This window comes from Pan paniscus, chromosome 5 (genome assembly GCF_029289425.2).
Source record: "Pan paniscus chromosome 5, NHGRI_mPanPan1-v2.0_pri, whole genome shotgun sequence".
Taxonomy (NCBI): domain Eukaryota; kingdom Metazoa; phylum Chordata; class Mammalia; order Primates; family Hominidae; genus Pan; species Pan paniscus.
This window is the reverse complement of record NC_073254.2, coordinates 155,390,035-155,412,599: the sequence shown is the minus strand read 5'-3', so window position 1 is coordinate 155,412,599 and position 22,565 is coordinate 155,390,035. Positions and strand designations below refer to the sequence as shown.

The following is a 22,565-nucleotide window of genomic DNA, read 5'->3' as shown; positions in this document are numbered from 1 at the left end:
TAATTAATTAGCACACCCTCCTGATGGCTGACTGATGATATAACGACTTAGTGAAGATTTAAAATTTTGGCCAGGTGTTAATTTCACTTTTTTATACCCCATTTGCACTGTGGCATTCAGTAATCCATTGGGTGACATTTATGCTAAAATGACATGTATGTTATATTACCATCGATAAGTAATAATTTATATTTCCTATTATATCCTTTTTCCTTGGTCCAATTATATCTCTAAAAACAGTGTTCTCAGTATTTTATCAACACTGGTGTCTTTCAGAGTTATGCAGTTATTATGAAGATCTGTCATTTAATCACAATAATTGTTTCATTTGAAATTTGCTGAATAGAAACAAATGAATAAGTTCTTTCATTTGGGGGCTGGAGTGTTTTTAAGACAGCTTGTATGTTAAGCAATTTTGTTAGTGTACATTTTTTACTTTTTATTTAAAAATACAAATGAATCATTAAACTTGAATTTGTTCTATATAAATTGATTCAGTTTCTGCCTAACATATTATACCTTTTTCTTCAATTTTTCATAATTATGATAGTAGTTGAAAAAAGACACCCTAAGTGAAAAATAATTTCCATGAATTTTAGTTAAATCTGTTGAGTCTATCAGATCTGTTGAAAAAGCAGTTCATTCTGTTGTTAGAAATTCTTATCTAAATAAGAATAGAAACTTGAAAATTAATTCAACATGTGGTTTTGAATTTATAAAAATTGGAAGCTTCTTATATGATTTTAAACAAAAAATTTAATGTTACAAGATGTGTTTGTTGGAAGTGCTTCTTGTTTGGGACTGACCAAATTTTGGGAAAGTGAACATACTACAAAAACACATACTAATTAAATGTGCATTTGCACATTGCATAACAACACAAAAATACAATTCATCAGCTTTATTTTCAGCCCTAAACTGAAGTTACTCAGAATCCTTTTGCTAACAATTTTGAAGCATCCTATACAGTGGAATTGGAAATGATATTTTAAGATTAATTTTGTACCCCCAAAAAAGTTTAACATTAGACAAACTTTTCAGTAGTAGTATTTTTTTTTTAATCATTTTAGGAAATTAAAGAAACTGAGTTTAAGGGAATTCCAATAAGTTATTTGGAGATTCATCCCAATGGAAAACGTTTGTTAATCCATACCAAAGACAGTACTTTGAGAATTATGGATCTCCGGATGTAAGTATATTTCAGTGTTGACAGGATAAGTACTCACAGAGTAAGTAATGAATTAAATTATATTTATAAAATTCGGTAGTGGTTTTCAACTAAGCAGTGTCCCCACACTCACCAAGGAACATCTGGCAGTATCTGGAGATTTTTTTTTTTTATGTTGCTTCTAGTATCTAATGAGTCGAGATAAAAAATATTGCTAAGCATCCTACAGCCCATAGGACAGCCCCCCTAAAACAATTATCCAGCCCAAAATGTGAGTAGTTCTGAGGCTGAAATGTAGTTAGTTGCTTTTATTTTCACAATTAAAAAAAAGAAACTTCTAACTTCAACAATGATATTGATTGATACTGATATTATCACTATGATACTGTTACAGCATTAGTATAATATGATATAACTACAGGAGAGGGCTTTTGATTTATATGTCCTTGTTTTTTTGTTTATTTCCAAATAATGGCAAATGTAGGGAAATATCCTTCCTGAAAAAGGTGGAAGCAGTGTTCTGGGAAAATCAACATGGACTTCTAGTGCACTTTTGTTTGATGTTAGAGATGATAATAATACCTACCTGGCACAAAGTGTATGCTGAAATGGTGCTTACTATTTTTTCGTGAGTGAAAAAATATGGAAGGCTATGTACCATATTTAGCAGATGGTTTAATAATATGTTTTATCTAATTTCTTTTCAGAGATCAAATATTCCTTGTATTATTTTAAAAATTCATCAGGTAGAAGAATATATGAGTATAAAAATTCTATCCATTAGTTTAGTAACCAGCTCAAATGCTACTTCCATAAAGTAGTCTCTCTTGCTCTATAGCTAGAATTAATTTCTCTTGTCCAAGTTTGAAAAGAACTCTTCTGTTTTTCTTTTGCAGTACGTTCTACATCCACCTTCTATTTTACGTTGACATGTTTCTCCTCTCTTGCTAAATTATAAACTCCCTGGGCTCTTGGGACTAGCTCTCCTTTATTCTGGATCCATTGTATTATAGAATGTCTCCCATATGACAGATTCTCAAAAAATGTTTGTTGAATGGAAATTAAGTATTTAAGAGAAAAGATTTTATACCACCAGTCATTTACGTGATTAAGACAGTTACATTTGTAAAATCTTTTTTGCTTGTAGATTAGTAGCAAGGAAGTTTGTAGGAGCAGCAAATTATCGGGAGAAGATTCATAGTACTTTGACTCCATGTGGGACTTTTCTGTTTGCTGGAAGTGAGGATGGTATAGTGTATGTTTGGAACCCAGAAACAGGTGAATATTTATTGAACTTTAAAAATCATTTGGGGGAGGTACAGGGGTTTGAAGAAGTGTGAAAATTCTACCATTTTATGGAATAATTTTCAAGGAAATTCTGATTTCAGGTTTTCAATTATGTTTTTTAAGATTAGAAAGCCTTTAAGGGAACTCAGCTACAGTCTAAACTTGTATTAAATTTTGTTCTCTATTGCTTTAATATCTTTATGGATTTAGAATTTCACATTATAATTCAAGGTTTGTTCTTTCATGGCCTATAATGAGACATTGCTGATCTTAGAAAAGCGTTTAATGGAGACTAACACAAAGTACAAAATGTTACAAGCTGAATTTGGAATATGATTAGGTAGACAAATTGTTAAACATCTATATTTTCATTAGTAACAGAAACATACCTGTGAAAGTTTTGATGTCTGAAACTTAAATAGCAAGTTGCCTGAATTACTGCAATTCAGTTTTTTTCCAATAAACAATTACATTGGGAAGCTCACTTGTGCCTCACCTTTGCTTTTCAAAAGAAAAGCTAAAGCTACATGAATGTTTTTAATAAGAAATTGAGAGAATTTCATAAAACTAACTTTAAAATTTCTTTAATGAACAGTATTTGATTTTTTCCTTTTTTTTTTTTTTTATTCTTTCTGTTAGGCATTTTGACTAGTCAGGTAACTTAGGTTTTTGTTTGATTGTTTGTTTCCTGTACCGTGTTTTGATGCTTTAGCATCAATTCAGTAACAACAGGTCTCACCTTCAATAAATGAATCTAGATTCTTTGCTTTTTGACTCCTGACTGATTTTCCTGGATTCCACAGATCTCTGCTTTAGACATCTTTTAGGCCATAGTCATAGGTATCTTTTAAGCAAATGGGTACCTCAAACAGCATCTGGGGAAAAAAAAAATGGAAAAGTTAATCCTTCACCAAAGCTCACCCAACTAGAGTTTCTTTAGTTTTAGAGTCCTGTAATTTCTCCTGTAGTTCTACCCAGAGTTCTCTGTCATTTGGAGTTTGCTTAGCTCTGTCCAGTCTCCAATCTTAGAGTCATATACCTCTCTACTTCCGTCTGTGCCCTTTGTCTTTATTATGTGCCTTGAAAACCTCATTGAAGAGGTAGAAAGTAGAAGGAGGAGGGTCAGTGGAATGTAAAATAAAGATAATTTAATACATTGTTACTCAAACATTTTTAAATATTTGAGGTTTTCACATAAATAATGTGAGCATCTATAAATATTTTCTAATAAATGGCAGAGTAATCTTGTAAGAAGATTTATCGATACAGATGTGCTCTGATATACATTTTTGAATCTCTCTTTTTATTTAGGAGAACAAGTAGCCATGTATTCTGACTTGCCATTCAAGTCACCCATTCGAGACATTTCTTATCATCCATTTGAAAATATGGTTGCATTCTGTGCATTTGGGCAAAATGAGCCAATTCTTCTGTATATTTACGATTTCCATGGTAAGTCTACCACTTGATAAGTAAAGAATTTTTAGAGTAAACTTTACATTTAGACTAAACCAGGAATCTGTCTGGAATTTAAATGTTGACAAAAGTACACATAACAATTGTGCCCTTATGTTGGAATCACAGAAAGCTAGCCATAAGTTTCTTCGTAAATCAATTTAAGTAAATAGAATTCACCTAAAAATTATTTGGAATATGTTAACTAAATTTAAAAGGTAAATAAAACTTAGGGAATACAGATCTTTAATGTTTTCAGTTGACTATTGAGTTAATATTTTATCCTGTGTTGTTACTAAAGCACATAGTTTTAATAAATTGTAGTTTTGAGAGTTTCTTAACATAAAAAGTAGGGGGAAAGTCACGTCAGTGAAAACATCACCTGGAATTAGAAATCTAATGTCTTTCGTGTCCGCAATTACACTATTCTATCATTCTGAGAAATAATAAGGAAATAAAAAGTTTGGATACATTATTTTTCAGGGACAGTATGGTATTCTAAGAATTCTTTGGATATATGCTGGTTTTCATATATTTCTTTAATTTCTATCCTGAAATTATGATTCCACTCTTCTATATTATACTATTAGTGCTGTCATTCTCAAAATTGCATTTCTGTTTTCTTCATATATTCTTGTACAAAAATGAAAAGTCTTTGTTAGTTTCTTTGATTTGCTTATGGAAAGTTAAGTGTATTAAGTTAATATAGATTGAATTGATTAATGGTTGTGATAAATACTAAGTAATTAGGCAATTAAGTTAGAAATCTGAAGTTCTTGATCACAGTGTGGATTATATTATGCCTTCCAGGGTGAATTATGCTAGAAAATAATGTGTAAAATCAAAATTTAATCTTATTTTAAAGAATTTTATAGAGAAGAAATCATTTCTGCAACACATACTCAGATTTATAGAACACTATTAGTAATGGTAGAATTGCCAAGCAACACAGTACCATTTACTATTACAAGCAGATATTAGCAAAGATAAACACTGCCTGATTATAGGAAAAAATAGATGGATTCCTCAAATCATTCAATGTCCAAATCTGGTGTCTAGTTTCACCATGTATCCTGAAACAGTTCTCTCTTTGTACCCACTCTAAATCTTCACATAAATGAAGAGTTATACCAAAGTACTTTATATTTGGAGCTGTTATACAGGAAATAGGCAGCACAGTTATTTCCTCAGACTCTTAAGAGGTTTTACAGTAGTCTTCATTCAATTTCTAATTTGCTTTTTATGCCTTTGAAATTTTCACTACACATACACATTAAAGTTCCACTCTATCTTTTCTTAAAGTAATTTATTTTTTGTCACTGACAGGATTTTATCATCAGAGTAGCCCAGGATAGTTAGGTTTGCCAGTTTGGTTTTTAGGCAGTAAGCAAAGAAGTCCATTCTGGAGGCCTAGTAGGAGAAAGAGCTAAGCATTTTAGGAGTCTAAAAAAATGGGGTTTAGGCTCCATTCTGTTACTCTAGTGACCTTGCACAAGCTTCTTGCCTTCCTGAAGCTCCATTTTCTTATCTATGAAAAGGTACTACAGTACTAATACCTGTCCTACCTAAGAGAGGTATTTGTGAAGATACTATGAGACCATGACTGTGAAAGTACTAGGTAAATTGATAAGCACAATATTGAAACAAAAGATAAAATGGGTTGTTATGCCCATCCAACCAATATACGCTTGACTATATGTAAGAATTTCTGTTTTAATATGCTGATAAGCATCTCTATATGGAAAGCAGTTGAAGAGTTTTTTCTCCTCTCTTTTACTCTGTTGGTCAGTCTTTTATTTATTAAAGTATGTTTCTTTCCAGGTCAATTTATTAGAATATAAATGCATAAAATTAAAAACAATGTTATTTCCACACTATCTTAATGTGCAAGAGGAAGGATTTCCATGAGCATTTTAGAAATCTAAATATTCAAATAGTAGACGCATTAAATTTAAATTATTTGTGCAATATATCACAAACACAATTTTTGATATGCAAACACACCTTTACAAACAAATTAAAACTAAAAAATGTTTCAACACATTTTCCCAACTCGTTGCTATTTTTAAAAAGAGGAAGCTTAGGAAGAAGTTAAGTAATCTTAAGCCATCTAAGATTGAGCAGAGTTCTTGTGAATGGTATAGATCCATAAGAAAAGTATAATATTTATTACCAACCTATTAGAGTTTTGTCTTATGTTTTATTTTTTAATACAGGAATATTTTGCTCATAATTTTTAGTTTGAAAATAAAGTTTACATATGGCTTTACATAAATATTTTAATAGTATAAAATTCAAAAAACACAAAAGACTTAAGGGATTTTTAAGTGGTGTTTAAAAAAAATTATCAGATAATTTTCCAGGAAAATGGAGCAAGCTTATTTTTTTTTATAAGCTAAACAAGTTGTGAATGAGACCACAGTGGTATCTAAATGTATCATCCATCTTTCAGTTCTAGCAAAATCTGTGAAGAGTTAGCAAGCATCTTTCCCTGGTAAACATATGTTCAGGTTGTGGTCTTTTGGGTCTTTCATTCTACTGACTTTTTGCTTTTTTTGGTAAGAAATACGATTTTTACTTTCAGAAGGCAGTTTTATTTGCCTGATGTTGAAAGGGTTAATCATCCAGTAATACAAAATTTAGTCACAGAGTACCACAAATAATGTACTTTTAGGATTCCCATAATAACAGAGTACTAGTCAGAGAAACGGCTTCTACTGAATTAAATTTATGAAGCTAGACTTCAGTTAATGTGTTATTATTAATCAATATTCACCTCAGTCTCTAGGATATTGTTCTAAATTTAATAATAATTTTAGTAAATACTTACATAGCATTTTCTTTGTTCCTGGTTCTGTTTTAAGCATTTTACCTTACATATATTTAAGTTTCTGCAATAATCTTATGACATAGGGGCTGTTATCCTCGCTTTACAGGAGCCATGGCTTTAAATCAATGCAGTTTGCTCCTGGAGTCCATGCTCTTATTTGCTACACTAAATTTCCTTTTCAGCAAATTTCTTGAAATACTAGTTTCTAAATGTCTAATAATCAAACCTTGTTTTTTCTACAGTACAGTTTTTTCTATGTTTCTCTGTGGAGTATGTGGTTTCCTTGTATTTTCTATACTTTGTAAGAAGCAAAGATGGAAGCTTGTTCATCTTTTTCCTACTAGTACCTACCCTGAATACTGACACATAATAAATATGCATGTAGTGTTTTCAGTGGAGTCAAGTCAGTGGAGTCAAGTCTGATTTGAGAAGTTCTCAGCATTGTTTGATAGTTCTAGGTAATGAGGCTGATTTTTCGCTAGGTGGCAATGTCTCCTCTGAACCAGAGTTAATACTGAGTTTATTAACCAGAGTATATTAACCAGAGTTAATAACAGAGTATCAACTCTGGTTCAGAGGAGACATAGTCGTAGTATCTTAGACCAGACAAATCTTTATTAAGCACCTATTGTGTGTCAAGTTGAGCTGTGTTATGAAACACAGGAATCAGACTCAGATTACCATTCTTTTTTCTAGTCCTTTGTACTTCCTAAGTAGTTGATTACATCTCTAAAAGAAATTTAAACCAAAAAGCAGTTTCTACTACTGACATGATTTTATTAACACAATTCATATTAATTAATGATAGCCTACGTTGTCATTGTTGACAAACTTATTTTTTATATTGTGGCACACTTTACCAGAGTTCAGGGCAACATGTACCTTTAGTTTCCTATAAAATTTGTTATTTAACTTGCTCATTGCCTAGAAGCGTGTGATATTTAGAACGCCATATGTCTAACATAGTACCTGGCATGTTACTAATATGCAATAAATGAATAAATGTTGGCATTAACAATTACAAATCCTATAGAATAGCATTTTTTCCTTAAATTTTATAAAAATATATGCTGAGAGGCATCATCAGTAAATTTGGGGCTAATAACAGTGGTAGTAGTAGCTAACATTTATCAAGCATTTACTGTGTCTACCAATCTTATGAGCATTTTACATATATTATCTCATACCATCCTTCTAAAACTCTTCATTGTAGGTCCCATTATTATCCTCATTTTGCAGATGATGAAACGGAGGCACAGAGAAAACAATAATTTTCCTAAAGTAACACAGTTGGTGTAAAGCCACCATTTTGTCTAAGCTGACTCCAGAGTCCATGTTCTCAATGCATTAAGCTATCTGTCTTAGGCACTTATTTAGTCTTTGCATTTGCTGATCATGAAGTAAATTTAAAAAGTAGCTAAATATTCCTATGGTAAAATGTGTTGTTGGTTTTCAATTTCAACATTTAGGAGAACCCCTTAAGAAAGGAAGTTTGCTTATCTAGTATTATTAATAGTTCACTCCCTTAAAAATGTGGGGGGTGGCTGGGTGTGGTGGCTCACACCTGTAATCTCAACACTTTGGGAGGCTGAGGCAGGAGGATCGCTTGAGGCCAGGAGTTTGAGACCAGCCTGAGCAACATAGTGAGAACTCATCTCTACATACATACATGTATACATACATACATACATACATAAAAATAAAACTTTGAGGAGTAACGTAATTATGATGTAATAAGCCATTATGTTCTCAATATAGTTTAAAATACAAATATTCTTTAGTATATAGCATTAATTTTTTTTTTTTTCTTGAGACACAGTATCTGCTCTGTCACCCAAGCTGGAGTGCAGTAGCACAATCACAGCTCACTGCGGCCTCAACCTCCTGGGTTCAAGCAGTCCTCCCACCTCAGCCTCCCGAGTAGCTGGGACCACAGGATACTCGACTAATTTTGTGTGTGTATTTTTTGTAGAAACAGGGTTTTGCCATGTTAGAGACAATCCTAGGCCTGGTCTCAAGTGATCTGCCCACCTTGGCCTCCCAAAGTGCTGGGATTACAGGCATGAGCCACCATGCCTGGCCTCATTAAATTTTAATATAACTCCTTTTACAATATTTTTGAAATCAGATAATGTCTAGTAGAAATAAATTTAATGTCCACAGTTTTATGTACAATATAGATACGATGTAGTGGTTTTCTATATTGGAGATAGCTATTTGTATGTATTCATTTGCAATACCATGTACATACAATACATCTACAAATGTAGAAATACATTTGTTTTCTACGTTCTATATGGCATTCATTTGTAATACTTATGAATAGTTCAAAAGCACATTCAGATAACATAATTCTCATACTTATACAAGATTATGTCATTAAAATATACCTAATAGTAGGGCAGAATTTTAAATATTTATTTTTAGCCTGGTAGGAGAAATTAAAAGATAGAAATGCCACATTTTAAGACATGCCAAAACTACCTGTTTCTTGGTTATATGCTGAAGTACCTATTTTAATATTATTCACATAATAGGTACTTTGATATGAAAGTTTATATCATTCAAGAACTCAAGACATATGGAAAACTTAGTCAACTTGATAGTTTTGAGCATAAACCAGAGCCCTGAATTCCTCTTTAAGGCATTTTTTTTTAAATGTTTACAGTGGTGTTTTTAATTGCACTAATGCATGAATGATATGATGTAAAATAGACAACAACAAAGACCGGAGTAAGAGAGCGCTGGCATTCTAGACGAAATACTACCACTCTGTATTTGACCCTGATCAAATAATTTACCTTTCTGCACTTGTTTTGTTCTGCTTGTAAAATTAGAATAGCATATATTCTATTTTATATCAATATTTTTATCAAAGGATAAAATGAAACTATAAAATGAGGCATGAAGCATAAATACAGGCATACCTCGTTTTACTGGTGTTTGCTTTATTATGCTTCATAGATATTGCGTTTTCTACAAATTGAAGGTTTGTGGCAATTCTATGTTAAGCCAGTCTATGGGCGCCATTTTTCCAACATTGTGTGCTCACTTTGTGTCTCTCTGTCACATTTTTGTAGCTCTCAAAATATTTCAGACCTTTTCATTATTATGTCTGTTATGGTGATCTGCGGTGAGTGCTTTTTGATGTTACATTGTAATTGCTTTGGGGCACCACAAACTGTACCCATATAAGATGGCGAACTTAATTGATAAATGTTTTAAGTGTTCTGACTGCCCCACCCACCAGCCATTCTCCCATTTCTCTCCCTCTCTTCAGGCCTCCCTATTCTCTGAGACACAGTATTGAAATTAAGCCAGTTAATAACCCTGCAGTGGCCTTTTAAGTATTCAAGTGAAAGGAAGAATTGTACATTTCTCATTATAAATAGAAAGGTAGAAGTGATTGAGGTCAGTGAGGAAGGCATGGGGAAAGCTGAGATAGGGCAAAGGCTAAGACTTTTGTGCCGTATAGTTAGCCAAGTTGTGAATGCAAAGTAAAAGTTCTTCATCAGTGAACACACAAATGACAGGAAAGTAAAACAGCCTTATTGCTGATATGGACAAAGTTTTAGTGATCTGGATAAAAGATGAAACCAGCCACAGTACCCCCTTATGCCAGAGCCTAATCTAGAGCAAGGCCTCTAACTCTCTTAAAGTCTATGAAGGCTGCGAGAGGTGAGGTAGCTGCAAGAGAAAAGTTTGAAACTAGCAGCGGCTCATTCATGAGGTTTAAGGAAGGTAACCATCTCCATAACATTAAAGTGCAAGGTGAAGCAACAAGTGATGATCTAGAAGCTGTAGCAAGTTATCCAGAAGATCTAGCTGAGATCATTGATGAAGGTGGCTACAGTAAACCACAGATTTTCAATGGAGATGAAGCAGCTTTCTAATGGAGGAAGATGCCCTCCAGTAGTTTCATAGCTAAAGAGGAGAAGACATGGATCAAGGAGTAATTTTGACTTTCACGTCTTAGTATTTAAGAAATACATTTCGTAAGTCCATAGCTGACATAGATAGTGATTCCTCTGATGAAGCTGGGCAAAGTACCTTGAAAACCTGGAAAGGATTCACCTTTCTAAATGCCAGTAAGAACATTCATGATTCATAAGAGGAGGTCAAAATATGGACACTAACAGAAGTTTGGAAGAAGTGTATTCCAACCCCCGTGGATGACTCTGAGGGCTTCAAGACTTCAATGAAGGAAGTGACTGCAGATTTGGTGAAAATAGCAAGAGAACTAGAATTAGAAGTAGAGCCTGAAGATATGAATGAATTACTGCAATCTCATGATTAAACTAGAATGGATGAGTTGTTTTTTATGGATGAGCAAAGAAAGTAGATTCTTGAGACAGCATCTACTCCTGGTGAAGACGCTGTGAACATTGTTGAGATGACAACAAAGATTTAGGAAATTCCATATATTTAGTTGGTAGAGCAATGGCAAGGTTTGAGAGGACACAATTTCTGTGGGTAAAATGCTATCAAATAGCATCACAAGCTACAGAGAAATCTTTCGTGAAAGTAAGAGCCAATCAGTGCAGCAAATTTCATTGTTGTGTAAATTGCCACAGCCACCCCAGCCTTCAGCAACCACCCCATTTATCAGTCAGCAGACCCTTTATTAACATTAAAGCAAGACCTTCCATCAGCAAAAAGATTATGATTAACTGAAGACATAGATGATTGTTAGCATTTTTTAGCAATAAAATAGTTTTTAAGGTAAATGCATTGATTTTTTAGACATAATGCTACACTTAATAGACTACAATATAGTGTAAACATAACTTTTATAAGCACTAGAAAATTAAAAACATATGACTTTCTTTATTGAGATATATGCTTTATTGCAGTAGTCTGAAACCAAACTCGCCATATCTCTGAGTAATGCCTGTGTTATTAGAGTTCATGAACTAGGCTGCAGTCGGGAAGTTGTAGCTATTCTCTGTAGCAGGGTATGTATGACACATTTTCAGTTGGATAACATTCTGTGTGATGATTGGTAATGGAATAGGAACCAACAAGAGCAGAATAGCATGTACTGCAGGGAATTTGCAGATAGTTGATTCAATTTTTATATCCAGCTAATCAATTTGCCAGATGCTGGTAGATGCTGTCTCATTTGGTTGACTGTGAGACTTGAATCTGCTACACATTACTCTATAGATTTTGAACAGTTTTATTAGTAATACTTCAAAGTTCTAATTGACTTACAAGGTATGTCAAGGAAATACAGAATTGCTAACAGGCCCTGAAACACAGGCTACCAGAATTGAAGTGTTAAGTCTATAGAACTTCTTGGATCCATCAACTCAGTATCTCAAGATTAGCTGAAGGAGGAACAAGTCAGGCCAGATAAAATACAAAAAAAAAAAAAAATTATAAGTCCTGAACATTTACTGCAGATGTTAGAGAAGGAGAATGCTATATAACTGCTAAATGCTGGGAAACTAAATAAGTAGAACTACCAACTTATAGGGATGATATTATAACTGGAAATATAATAGTTTATAGCTAAAGAAATTAGGTATCCAGTAAGATGACCATATAAAGTAACAGGGCTATATATAATGAAATGTCTTGAACAAAGGAATTAAACGGTGAACCAAAGGGGAACCTTGTTGTTAATATAATGTAAGAGAAAGAATATGTTGTGATTCCAGGTTCACTTCATTATAAAGTCAATAATGTAAGTACATAGATTGTAATAATAGCAAAGTTTGCCTTTGCTTCAAATGCAAAGGGCAGTGGATTAAAATATCTTATTTCCTCCGTCCTTCCTCCTGTAAAGATAAAAATCTCTTGAGAAAACCACATTATTTTTTCATAATTGTTTAACTCAAGAACATACACAAAAGCACCAAGCTTATTATATAAATCAAAGGATTTTCCATCATAAAAACATTTTAAGAATTTTTTAATTTTGTAAAATTTTGAATCCCAAATGATAGCCTATTAGAAGTAAATTTAGAAGGATTTTGATGGATATAACATTTCTTTAAGCAAATGTAGTTGCCATCTCTGTGCTCTCATCATCTGTGCATTCCTCTGCTATACCACTTAGCACCTTGCAGTAATTTATTCTCCTTCAGAAGGTCGAAACCTCAAGTGGGGCCAGTGTCTGTATTCCCAGAATCTGCTTAGTGCATGGTACATGACAGCTCTTCAAAAAGTGAGGAAAAGATGGGAGTGAGACTGTTAAAATTATGAGTTTTAAACATACCAGGTTAGAGTAGAGCTAAATTTTAAATATGCAAAGTTAAATTAACACAAAAAATAATGACAAAGTGAAGAAATAGAGTTATTTAATTGCAAAATTATACTCCAACTGTGGCCTATGTCAAAGTGTTTTAGAAACCCCTGAAATGTTAAAAGCATAGAGCTTGAAGGAATATCAGAAGTCATGTATTAAATCCTATTAATATTTTACAATGAAATCTATATAGTCTGATACAAGTTGATGTATGTATTTGTGGAGGCTGGAGGAGGGGGAAGAGCACAAGAACTTCTGAACGGCTTCTGTTTCTACTATCTGAGAAACTAAGTCTTTATGAATATTTCTGCAGATATTTTTGTGGCTGCCTTCACAGAACTAAAGGTGTTAAAGATAAAATAGGGTGTTTAATTTGACCCCTTGAATACCAATCAGTTGGCTTCTGTATAGAAAATTTCCTTTAGATGACAAAAACAAGTGTTCATAATTGTTTGTATTTATTTGTGTTATCCGCTTCCATTTGGGCCATTTTAATCCTTCTGAAAGGCATATTAATACCTGGAAAAATAAAGAGATAAATAATTAGGCTCTGCTTTTTGTTACTTTTTTTTCCAGTTAAAAATGTCATTTTTAAGAAAGAAAAATAATACATGTTTAGCATATTATAATACTTAGAAAATAGTTTGACAAAAAGAGTAAAATGAAAAATACTGAAATCTTACTAACCTATGTAACTGTTGCTTACGTAGGTGTATGTGCTTCTGGGCCATTTCTATGCATGTTCGCTCACTCAAATTAAAATGAAATCATGGTTGGTAGGTACACAATCTCAGAGAAAATATAGGGAGTTAAAAAATGTCATTAAATAATTAACCCAGTTTTATTTTCCATTCATAGCAGCAAAACACAATTAAATGTTGAAAGGACAATTTTAAAAAGCAAATAAGACAAAGATCATGAAACATGATATGCATTTGTTTATTTATTTATTCCTGAACCCCACCTACTAATGTTAAACATTCCAAATTCCAGTTCATGGAGCACTTATTTTCTTTTACAGCTTTAAAGTTTCTCTTGTTCTGTAAGCAGTCTTTGAATAGTTGAGGGTAATAAGTGTTCTGATTGTTTTGGAGAAAAGTTCAAAATGTGTAATGAAAAATAATAGTCAAATCCACAACAATCTACAGAGAAATGGCTACACTTCTGTTTAAAAATAGTAATTAGTATTGAGGAATGTACATCACTAAAAGGGTGGAGTGTAAGCAGGTCCTCTCCCTTGATAATATCCTTTGGTACTCACTAGCAGGGAGAGAACACCAATTATTATTGAGCTGGTCTTCATTTAGAGTGCCTGAATGAAATAGTACATGAATATAAAGATCAAATACCTAATATTGTTTATATGCATCATCTCAGACTCATAGTTCGTGAAACCAAGGCCGATAACTTGAAAAAGTGGTCGTCCTTTTGTATATACTGTCTATATTGTTTTATAAATTATTTTTTCCAATGAATAATATGAGCAATTTTCCATTGTGATAATTACATTTCTATACATAATTTTAGTGGCTAAATTCCCTTTCATTAAATGAATACACCGTAGTTTAAACAACTGTTGTTGCACAATTATACTGTTATATCTTTTTCAACATTTAGATAGTGCTTCAGTACACACTAGCTACCCTTACATTCCTCAGGAAATAATGTCTTGAGGTACAATGGGTCAGTTAAACAGGCAAAAAAAAAAGGCACTTTCTAATTTGCATTTTTATTACTAATTAATTTTTAGTGAAGTTAAATATATTTTTATTGGACACATAGTTCTTTTGTGAATTTTCTTTAATGGTTCTTTGCCCATTTTTCTGTTCGATTATTAATTTTTAATGGATTTCATGGGAACTCTGCATAGTAAGATTAATTACCCCTTTCATTACAATTTTATCATTTGCTTTTTTTGGTGAATGGCTTTATTGAGGTATAATTGACATATTATAAACTGAACTATTTAAATGTACTATCTGATAAGTTTAGGCATTTATAAACCTGGGAGACTATTGCCTCAATCAAGATAATGAACATATTTCATCCCCAAAAGTTACTTTGTGCCCTTTTGTGTTCTGTTCCTTCCTCACCCTTATCCCAGGCAACCACTATAAATTAGTTTGCATTTTCCAGAATTGTATATAAGTGAAACTGTATATACCATGTACTCTTTTTTTATCTGGCTCCTTTCACTTATAATTACTTTGATAAATCTGTGTTTTAGCATTTATCAGTAATTTATTCTTTATATTGTTGGGTGTTGTTTAATTGTATGGCTATGCCACAGTTTGTTTATCCACTCACCTGTCAATGGACATTGGGGTTGTAACCAGGTTTTAGCTATTACAAATAAAGCTGCTCCAAATATTCACATACAAGTCTTTGTATGGACATATGCTTCATTTCTCTTTGACAAATTTCTAGGAGCAGAAGGGCTGGATCATATTGCAGATGTATGTTTGACTTCTTAAGAAGCTGCCAGACTATTTTCTAAAGTGGTTGTGCCGTTTAACATTTAACATTCCCACCATTAGTATATCAGTGTACTTGCCAACTTTGAAATGGCCAATCTTGGCAATCATTAAAAAGTCAGGAAACAACAGGTGCTGGAGAGGATGTGGAGAAATAGGAACACTTTTACACTGTTGGTGGGACTGCAAACTAGTTCAACCATTGTGGAAGTCAGTGTGGCAATTCCTCAGGGATCTAGAACTAGAAATACCATTTGACACAGCCATCCCATTACTGGGTATATACCCAAAGGACTATAAATCATGCTGCTATAAAGACACATGCACACGTATGTTTATTGTGGCACTATTCACAATAGCAAAGACTTGGAACCAACCCAAATGTCCAACAATGATAGACTGGATTAAGAAAATGTGGCACATATACACCATGGAATACTATGAAGCCATAAAAAATGATGAGTTCATGTTCTTTGTAGGGACATGGATGAGATTGGAAATCATCATTCTCAGTAAACTATCGCAAGGACAAAAAACCAAACACCACATGTTCTCACTCATAGATGGGAATTGAACAATGAGAACACATGGACACAGGAAGGGGAACATCACACTCTGGGGCCTGTTGTGGGGTGGGGGGAGGGGGGAGGGATAGCATTAGGAGATATACCTAATGCTAAATGACGAGTTAATGGGTGCAGCACACCAGCCTGGCACATGTATACATATGTAACTAACCTGTACATTGTGCACATGTACCCTAAAACTTAAAGTATAATAATAATAAAATAAAAATAAATTTAAAAATTTAAAAAAAGAAATGGCCAATCTTTTGAATATTAGCCATTCTAATATACATGCAGTGCTATTTTATTGTGGTTTTAATTTGCTTTTCCCTAATGACTAATGATACTGAGCACCTTTTTTTGCATGCTTATTTGTCATCCATATAGCTTCTTCAGTAAATTGTCTTTTCAAATCTTTTCTCCATTTTTTAAACTGTCCTATTTGTTTTCTGATTATTGAGTTTTGAGATTTCTTTGTGTTTTGTGTATACAAGTATTTTATCAGGCATATGATTTGCAGCTATTTCCCCCCAGTCTGGTTTGTTTTCTAATTGTCTTAACAGTTTAAAGAACAGAAGTTTGAGATTTTGATGAAGTTCAAATTATCAGCTTGTTCTTTTATGCATTTTAGTGTTGTATCTAAGAAATCTTTGCCTAACCCAAGCTCACAAAGGTGTTCTCTGTTTTTTTCTAGAAGTCTTATAGCTTTGGGTTTTACATTTAGATCTATGGTTAATTTTGAGTTACTTTTGTACATGTTGTAAAGTATGGATCAAAGTTCATTTTTTTCACATATGAATATCCAACTATTCTAACACCATTTGTTGGAAAAACTGTCTTTTCTCCACTGAATGGCCTTTATACTTTGTCTATACACCCTGGGCACTCTATACTATTCTGTTGATCTGTTTATTTATCTTTATGCCAGTAGCAAACTATGTGGATTACTGTAGCTTTATAGGATTTGAAGTCAGGTATTCTTTTCTTTTTCAAAGTTGTTTTGGCTGTTCTAGGTAATATTCGTTTCCATGTCGATTTTAGAATTTATTTTACAATTTCTCCAAAAATAACCTGCTGGAATTTTGAGTGGGACTGCATTGAATCTACAGATCATTTGGGGAGAATTTACATCTTACCAATATTGAGTATGCCACCCCATGAACACAATGACAAATTGCTTTGTCAGTTTCTCTCAGCAGTATTTTTAGTTTTCAGTATACAGGTCTTTCACATCTTTCTCCTTTTTTTCCCCAAAGTATGTCACATTTTTTTATGCCATAGTAAATGGCATATTTTTTTTTTAATTTCAATTTTTGGTTCTTAATTGCTTGTATATAGACATATAGATGATTTTTGTGTTTTGATCTCAATCCTACAACATTGCTAAAGTCAATTCTAGTGCCTTGTTTTTTTAGATTCCATTTAGAATTTTTACACAGATATGGAGCCAGGACCTCAGAGTGAGAACCTCCTTAAATTTTGCTGCCTGTGTGCCTCACTTGCCTTACTCCACTTTAGCTCTACCTAGACAATCATGTCTGCAAAGACAGTTTTTTTTTTCTTTTATACAGTTTGTCCATTTTTTGGTAGTTTCAAGCAGCAGAGTAAATCTAGTCCCTACTCCATTTTGGTCAGAAATGGAAGAACCCTATTACATCATTTCCTTTTTAATTTTTGTTGTGGTAGTTTATTTATATATTTAAGTCTTAAATATGATTTAAAAATCACATTAGCTCTGTCATCCAGTCTTCACTGGAATGCAGTGGCAGCCTCGACCTCCAGTCTCAAGCAATCCTCCCACCCACCTCAGCCTCCTCAGTAGCTGGAAACTACAGGCACATGGCACCCTGCCCGGTTAATTTTTCAATTTTTTATAGAGACAGGGTCTCATTATCTTGCCAGGGCTGGTCTCAAACTCCTAGGCTCAAGTGATCCTCCCACCTCAGCCTCCCAGAGTGCCAGGATTAAGGCATGAGACACTGTGCCTGGCAAGTTTTTTTATTTTAATGAAGACTCTTTAAATGTTCATGTTACAAAATCTGTTCATTGGTCCATAAGAATGTTGACAATTATTAACCTTTTCTGACTCATGTAATCCTTCGATGGATAACCTGATAAAAATTATGAATCTGCTTTCCAGAAATGCTTATATAAACACACTCACATTTCCATAGTAATTTCAGTAGTCCATAGACTCCCTGAAGGTTTATCCATTGATTCCATATTATGAATCCCTGTTTTGAGATTTATTTCTTTCATGTCATGTTTAGGAAGGCTTTCCATTTCAAGATTATGTAACTAAGGAAATACTTTTTTAAATGATGAGTTTATATATTTTTTCTCCTTTGTATATATAGACAGACATTTAAAATTTTTCAAGTTCATGTGTTTTAAATGATCAAATGAGGTAATGTATGTGATAGCACCCCAAAAAATACAAAGTGCAGCACAGATGCTACCATGCTCGTTATCATCATCATCATGATCAATCATCATCAGAACATTCACCCTTTGAGCCATCTTCGTCACTCTAGAGAATTAAATCCAAAATAAGAATGATGTTAAGAAACAAAGTTAGCTATGAAAGTAATTATTCTTGCATGATCTATAAGGGAGAACAGAGAACACTATAAATAGAGTTATCTCTTGTTATCTATAGAGGACTGGTTCCAGAACCCCTGGGGATACCAAAAATCTATGGATGCTAAAGTCACTTACATAAAATGTCATAGTTTTTGCATATAATCTGTGGACATCTTCTCTCATACTTGGAATCATCTATAGATTACTTACAATACCTAATATAGTATAAATGCTATGTAAATAGTTATCATACTGTATTTTTTATAGTATTGTTATTTTTTTCTGAATATTTTTTATCCATAGTTGGTTGAATTCATGGATAGGGAAGCCACAGATACAGTGGACCAACTGTATTCAGTATAAGAGAATGTGTAAAAAAAAAATTACAGTGCTTCATTAAATGAGATACTGTAAAACATTTAATAATTATAATTATGTCATTGTAGAAATGTAAGAAATACTTGCATTTAAATTGAGAAATGTTAAATTGTATTTACATTATGATATATAGAATGTGTGTAAAAATTAAGGGTACAGAAATATGAAAATAGTTGTTTTAGAGAGGCTTGTGAATAAATATTATTTTAGCATTTCCCTTAATTCTGTTATGCCTTTGATTTTTTAGTATTATTTTTCTATATACATATATTTAAAGTTAGTCTCCTATCCCAATTTACATGGCCTTCACAGCTCAATTATAATGCTGCCTGAAATGAAATTCTATTTCCTTCCTTATGATTTTATAGCATTGAATAATTTCAAATTTTGCTAGTTATGGTGTCTTCTTATTACCCAGTTTTTAAGATGTGTTATGCAGTTTCTGATTATTTGTTGAATGCTACAGTTTTAGGGCTTGATTATGCTTTTGCTATGATGATTTAACTAATTATGGATTCATTTCTTCAGTTGCCCAGCAGGAGGCTGAAATGTTCAAACGCTACAATGGAACATTTCCATTACCTGGAATACACCAAAGTCAAGATGCCCTATGTACCTGTCCAAAACTACCCCATCAAGGCTCTTTTCAGATTGATGAATTTGTCCACACTGAAAGTTCTTCAACGAAGATGCAGCTAGTAAAACAGAGGCTTGAAACTGTCACAGTAAGTTTATTTTATGCAGTTGAAACTTTAAAACTATTTCTATCCTGTTTTACATTGCCATGCCAATAAATATTCATTTAATGAAGTAAGTTAATTACTTAAAATTAGACCTTCCTATACTTTTATGATTCCTTTCAGGTACTTATTCCTAAAACCTTAATTGCAACGGACAACCTGAATTTAGGATAATCTATCATGCTGTTCTGACTTGATATCTCTGTAAAGGCTAGCCCAGCACCTAGTGATAAGGGAGGGCTCTGAACCAGATGACCACACCTAGGACTTAGCATACAGGTATGACTCCATCTCCTAGGAAAGAAAGGGAAACTGTGACTTTATCAGCCCAGCATGGTGGCGTACACCTGTAATCTCAGCCACTCAGGTGGCTGAGGCACAAGAATCACTTGAACCCGACAGGCAGAGGTTTCAGTGAGGCGAGATCCTGCCACTGCACTCCAGCCTGGGTGACAAAATGAGACTGTGTCCCCGCTTCCCCAAAAAAGGAAAGTAAGTAAAGGCAAAGCATATTTTAAAATGCTTTGCTATAAGAAACAGAATATTTAGAGTGTGTTCTCAGTAAAATAGAAGAAAACAGAATTTCTATTAATGAAGAGATGAGAGTCCCAAGATTTTGATTTTAAAAAGACATCTAAGATAAAATGAATTTAAAGAAAATCAAAAGGTAAGCTTCAATTAATTCCACATTGCAAATGGTAAAAGAGAAAGTTGACACTTTAAAATACCAGATCAATAGTGTAGCGTAGAGAACTAATTTCAGAAGCACGCAAGAATACAGAAAAAAAGAGATAGGTGAAAACTATGGTTTAGAGTGTAGCTCTGGGGTCCAGCTGCTTAGGCATAGGAATGGCATAGGCTCCAACCTGTGCCAGCTTTTTGACTGGAGAAGTTTAAGTAAACCTAGTTTTCCTCATCTATAAAATGAGGTGGTTTTTGGTTGTTTTGTTTTGTTTTAATTTAGAGACAGGGTCTCACTTTGTAGCCCAGGTTGGAATGCAGTGGTGTGATCATTGCTTACTGCAGTCTCGAACGCCTGGGCTCAAGCAATTCTCCTGCCTCTGACTCTTGAGTAGCTGGGACTGTAGGCACACACCACCAGGCCCGGCTAATTAAAAAAAATTTTTTTTGTAGAGACAGGGTCTTGGTATGTAGCCCAGGCTGGTCTCCAACTCCTAGCCTCAAGCAGTCAGCAGTCCTCTTGCCTCAGCCTCCCAAAGTATTGGGATTTCAGGCATGAGCCATTATGGGGATTGTAGTATTTCTTACCTTACAGGATTTTTAAGATTCAGTAAGACCCTGAAAGTAAACCTCTTAACAGGGTGTCTGATACATAGTGCCACTGATAAATGTTAGTTATTATTGTTGATAATGAGACAAGAGATGAATATGAGATAGATTGTGCATATAGTTGATCAGTGTTGTTAAAGAAAAGACCAGCATGTGTGAAAAGAGATAACAAAGATCAAATACAAAAGGCCTTCCTGTGCTAAAGTCCCAAATCTATAAAATGAAAGTATCTATTACCAGACCAATTAATGAAAAGATGCCAGTATCTTAGAAATATCCTAGTGAAATAGCTTGATTTTTAAAGATTTCTGAAAGAAAAATCATAGATATAATGGGGAGGAGAAAAAAAGACTGGTTATCTACATAGGAACTAAGCTATCTTCGAACTTCTCCATGAGAGCCAAAGTAATAATGAAGCTGAAATAATACTAGTAGTATAATTGAAATTCACTAAGATAGAAAGATAAATCAGTGGGGAAAGGAAGAATTGTTCCCTTGTATGGTGTTGGGAAACCTTGTTAACTATGAGTTAACTGAAAAATACAGTCCGTTTACATATATATCTTAGGTCACTCACCTAAATCCGATTCTCATTTACCAAGGAATTAAATATGAAAATCCAGATCTTTTTAAAAACTAGGGAAATACACTTGCAATTATTTCTCAAATGAATGAAAACATACTAATTTTAAAAGCAGTGGAAAATCCTCTCCCAAAATATTAATAGATTATTGACATAGAATTTTAAATTTCTCTGTTTAAAAATACAAGGATGTGTATATTTGTGTGTATATACAAAACTTACAAACACACACATATATGTGCAACAAACACCAGCCTGGGGAAATGTTTACATAAAATGTATTAAAGAAACAGCCCTTTTAACATGCAAAAAATTAAACAGTAAAGAAAAATAGTAAATCTTTAACAAAGAAATGAGTAAAAGAAATAAACTGTTCTTCTAAAAGGAGGAGATAGAAATGTTTCATAGGCATATTTTAAAAGTTCTATCTCACTACTCATAAGAAAAGTACCACATAAACCAGGTATTTCCCATAAAATTGGAAAATAGATCATGAAAATGATGAGGAGGAAGATGCTTTGTTAAAGGTAGTGTAGCATTCTGTTAGTGAAAATTCCTAGAAAATTTTTCTCAAAGATAAATGGTCAAATGTAGTAAGAAGCCTAAGCATCCTGAGAAATATCTTTGACCATACTTCTAGTAGAATTAAGTGGAAGTCCTTTTATTAGAATTACTTTGAGCTCCTTGAAGACAGGGGCTGTGCACCCTTGTTCATTGTTTTATTCTTACCTTCTTTAATAAATGTTATCCCTTTTCTTGCTTCCTTGATAGATATCTTGATTAGTTTTAAACTATACAAGGAACTACATTGAGACAGCTTTAGTTCTGACTATGCTGTCTTCCTCTCTCCTTTTCTTTATAAAGTTAGAGACTTGAAGGTGTACCAGGATGCAGATTACATTCCATCTCTGGGTTTAGATTTAACCTAAACCCAGAATAAATATAGGAATATAGAAAA

At 33.3% G+C, this 22,565-nt stretch overlaps 1 protein-coding gene across 15 annotated transcripts in view; it reads left to right on the top strand.

Annotated features, from left to right (window-relative positions):
* Positions 1 to 22,565, top strand: part of AHI1 (Abelson helper integration site 1) — a 222,774-nt gene that overhangs the window by 71,482 nt on the left and 128,727 nt on the right. For all 15 annotated transcript variants that reach the window (XR_008625786.2, XR_004672188.3, XM_034962898.3 and 12 more), the window contains 4 exons: positions 1,071 to 1,189; positions 2,316 to 2,446; positions 3,767 to 3,907; positions 19,523 to 19,719. Coding sequence is in view for 13 of the 15 variants with exons in the window: in XM_034962898.3 (XP_034818789.3) it covers positions 1,071 to 1,189; positions 2,316 to 2,446; positions 3,767 to 3,907; positions 19,523 to 19,719 (588 nt within the window). In the remaining 2 variants the exon portion in view is untranslated. The remainder of the gene's footprint in view (positions 1 to 1,070; positions 1,190 to 2,315; positions 2,447 to 3,766; positions 3,908 to 19,522; positions 19,720 to 22,565) is intronic.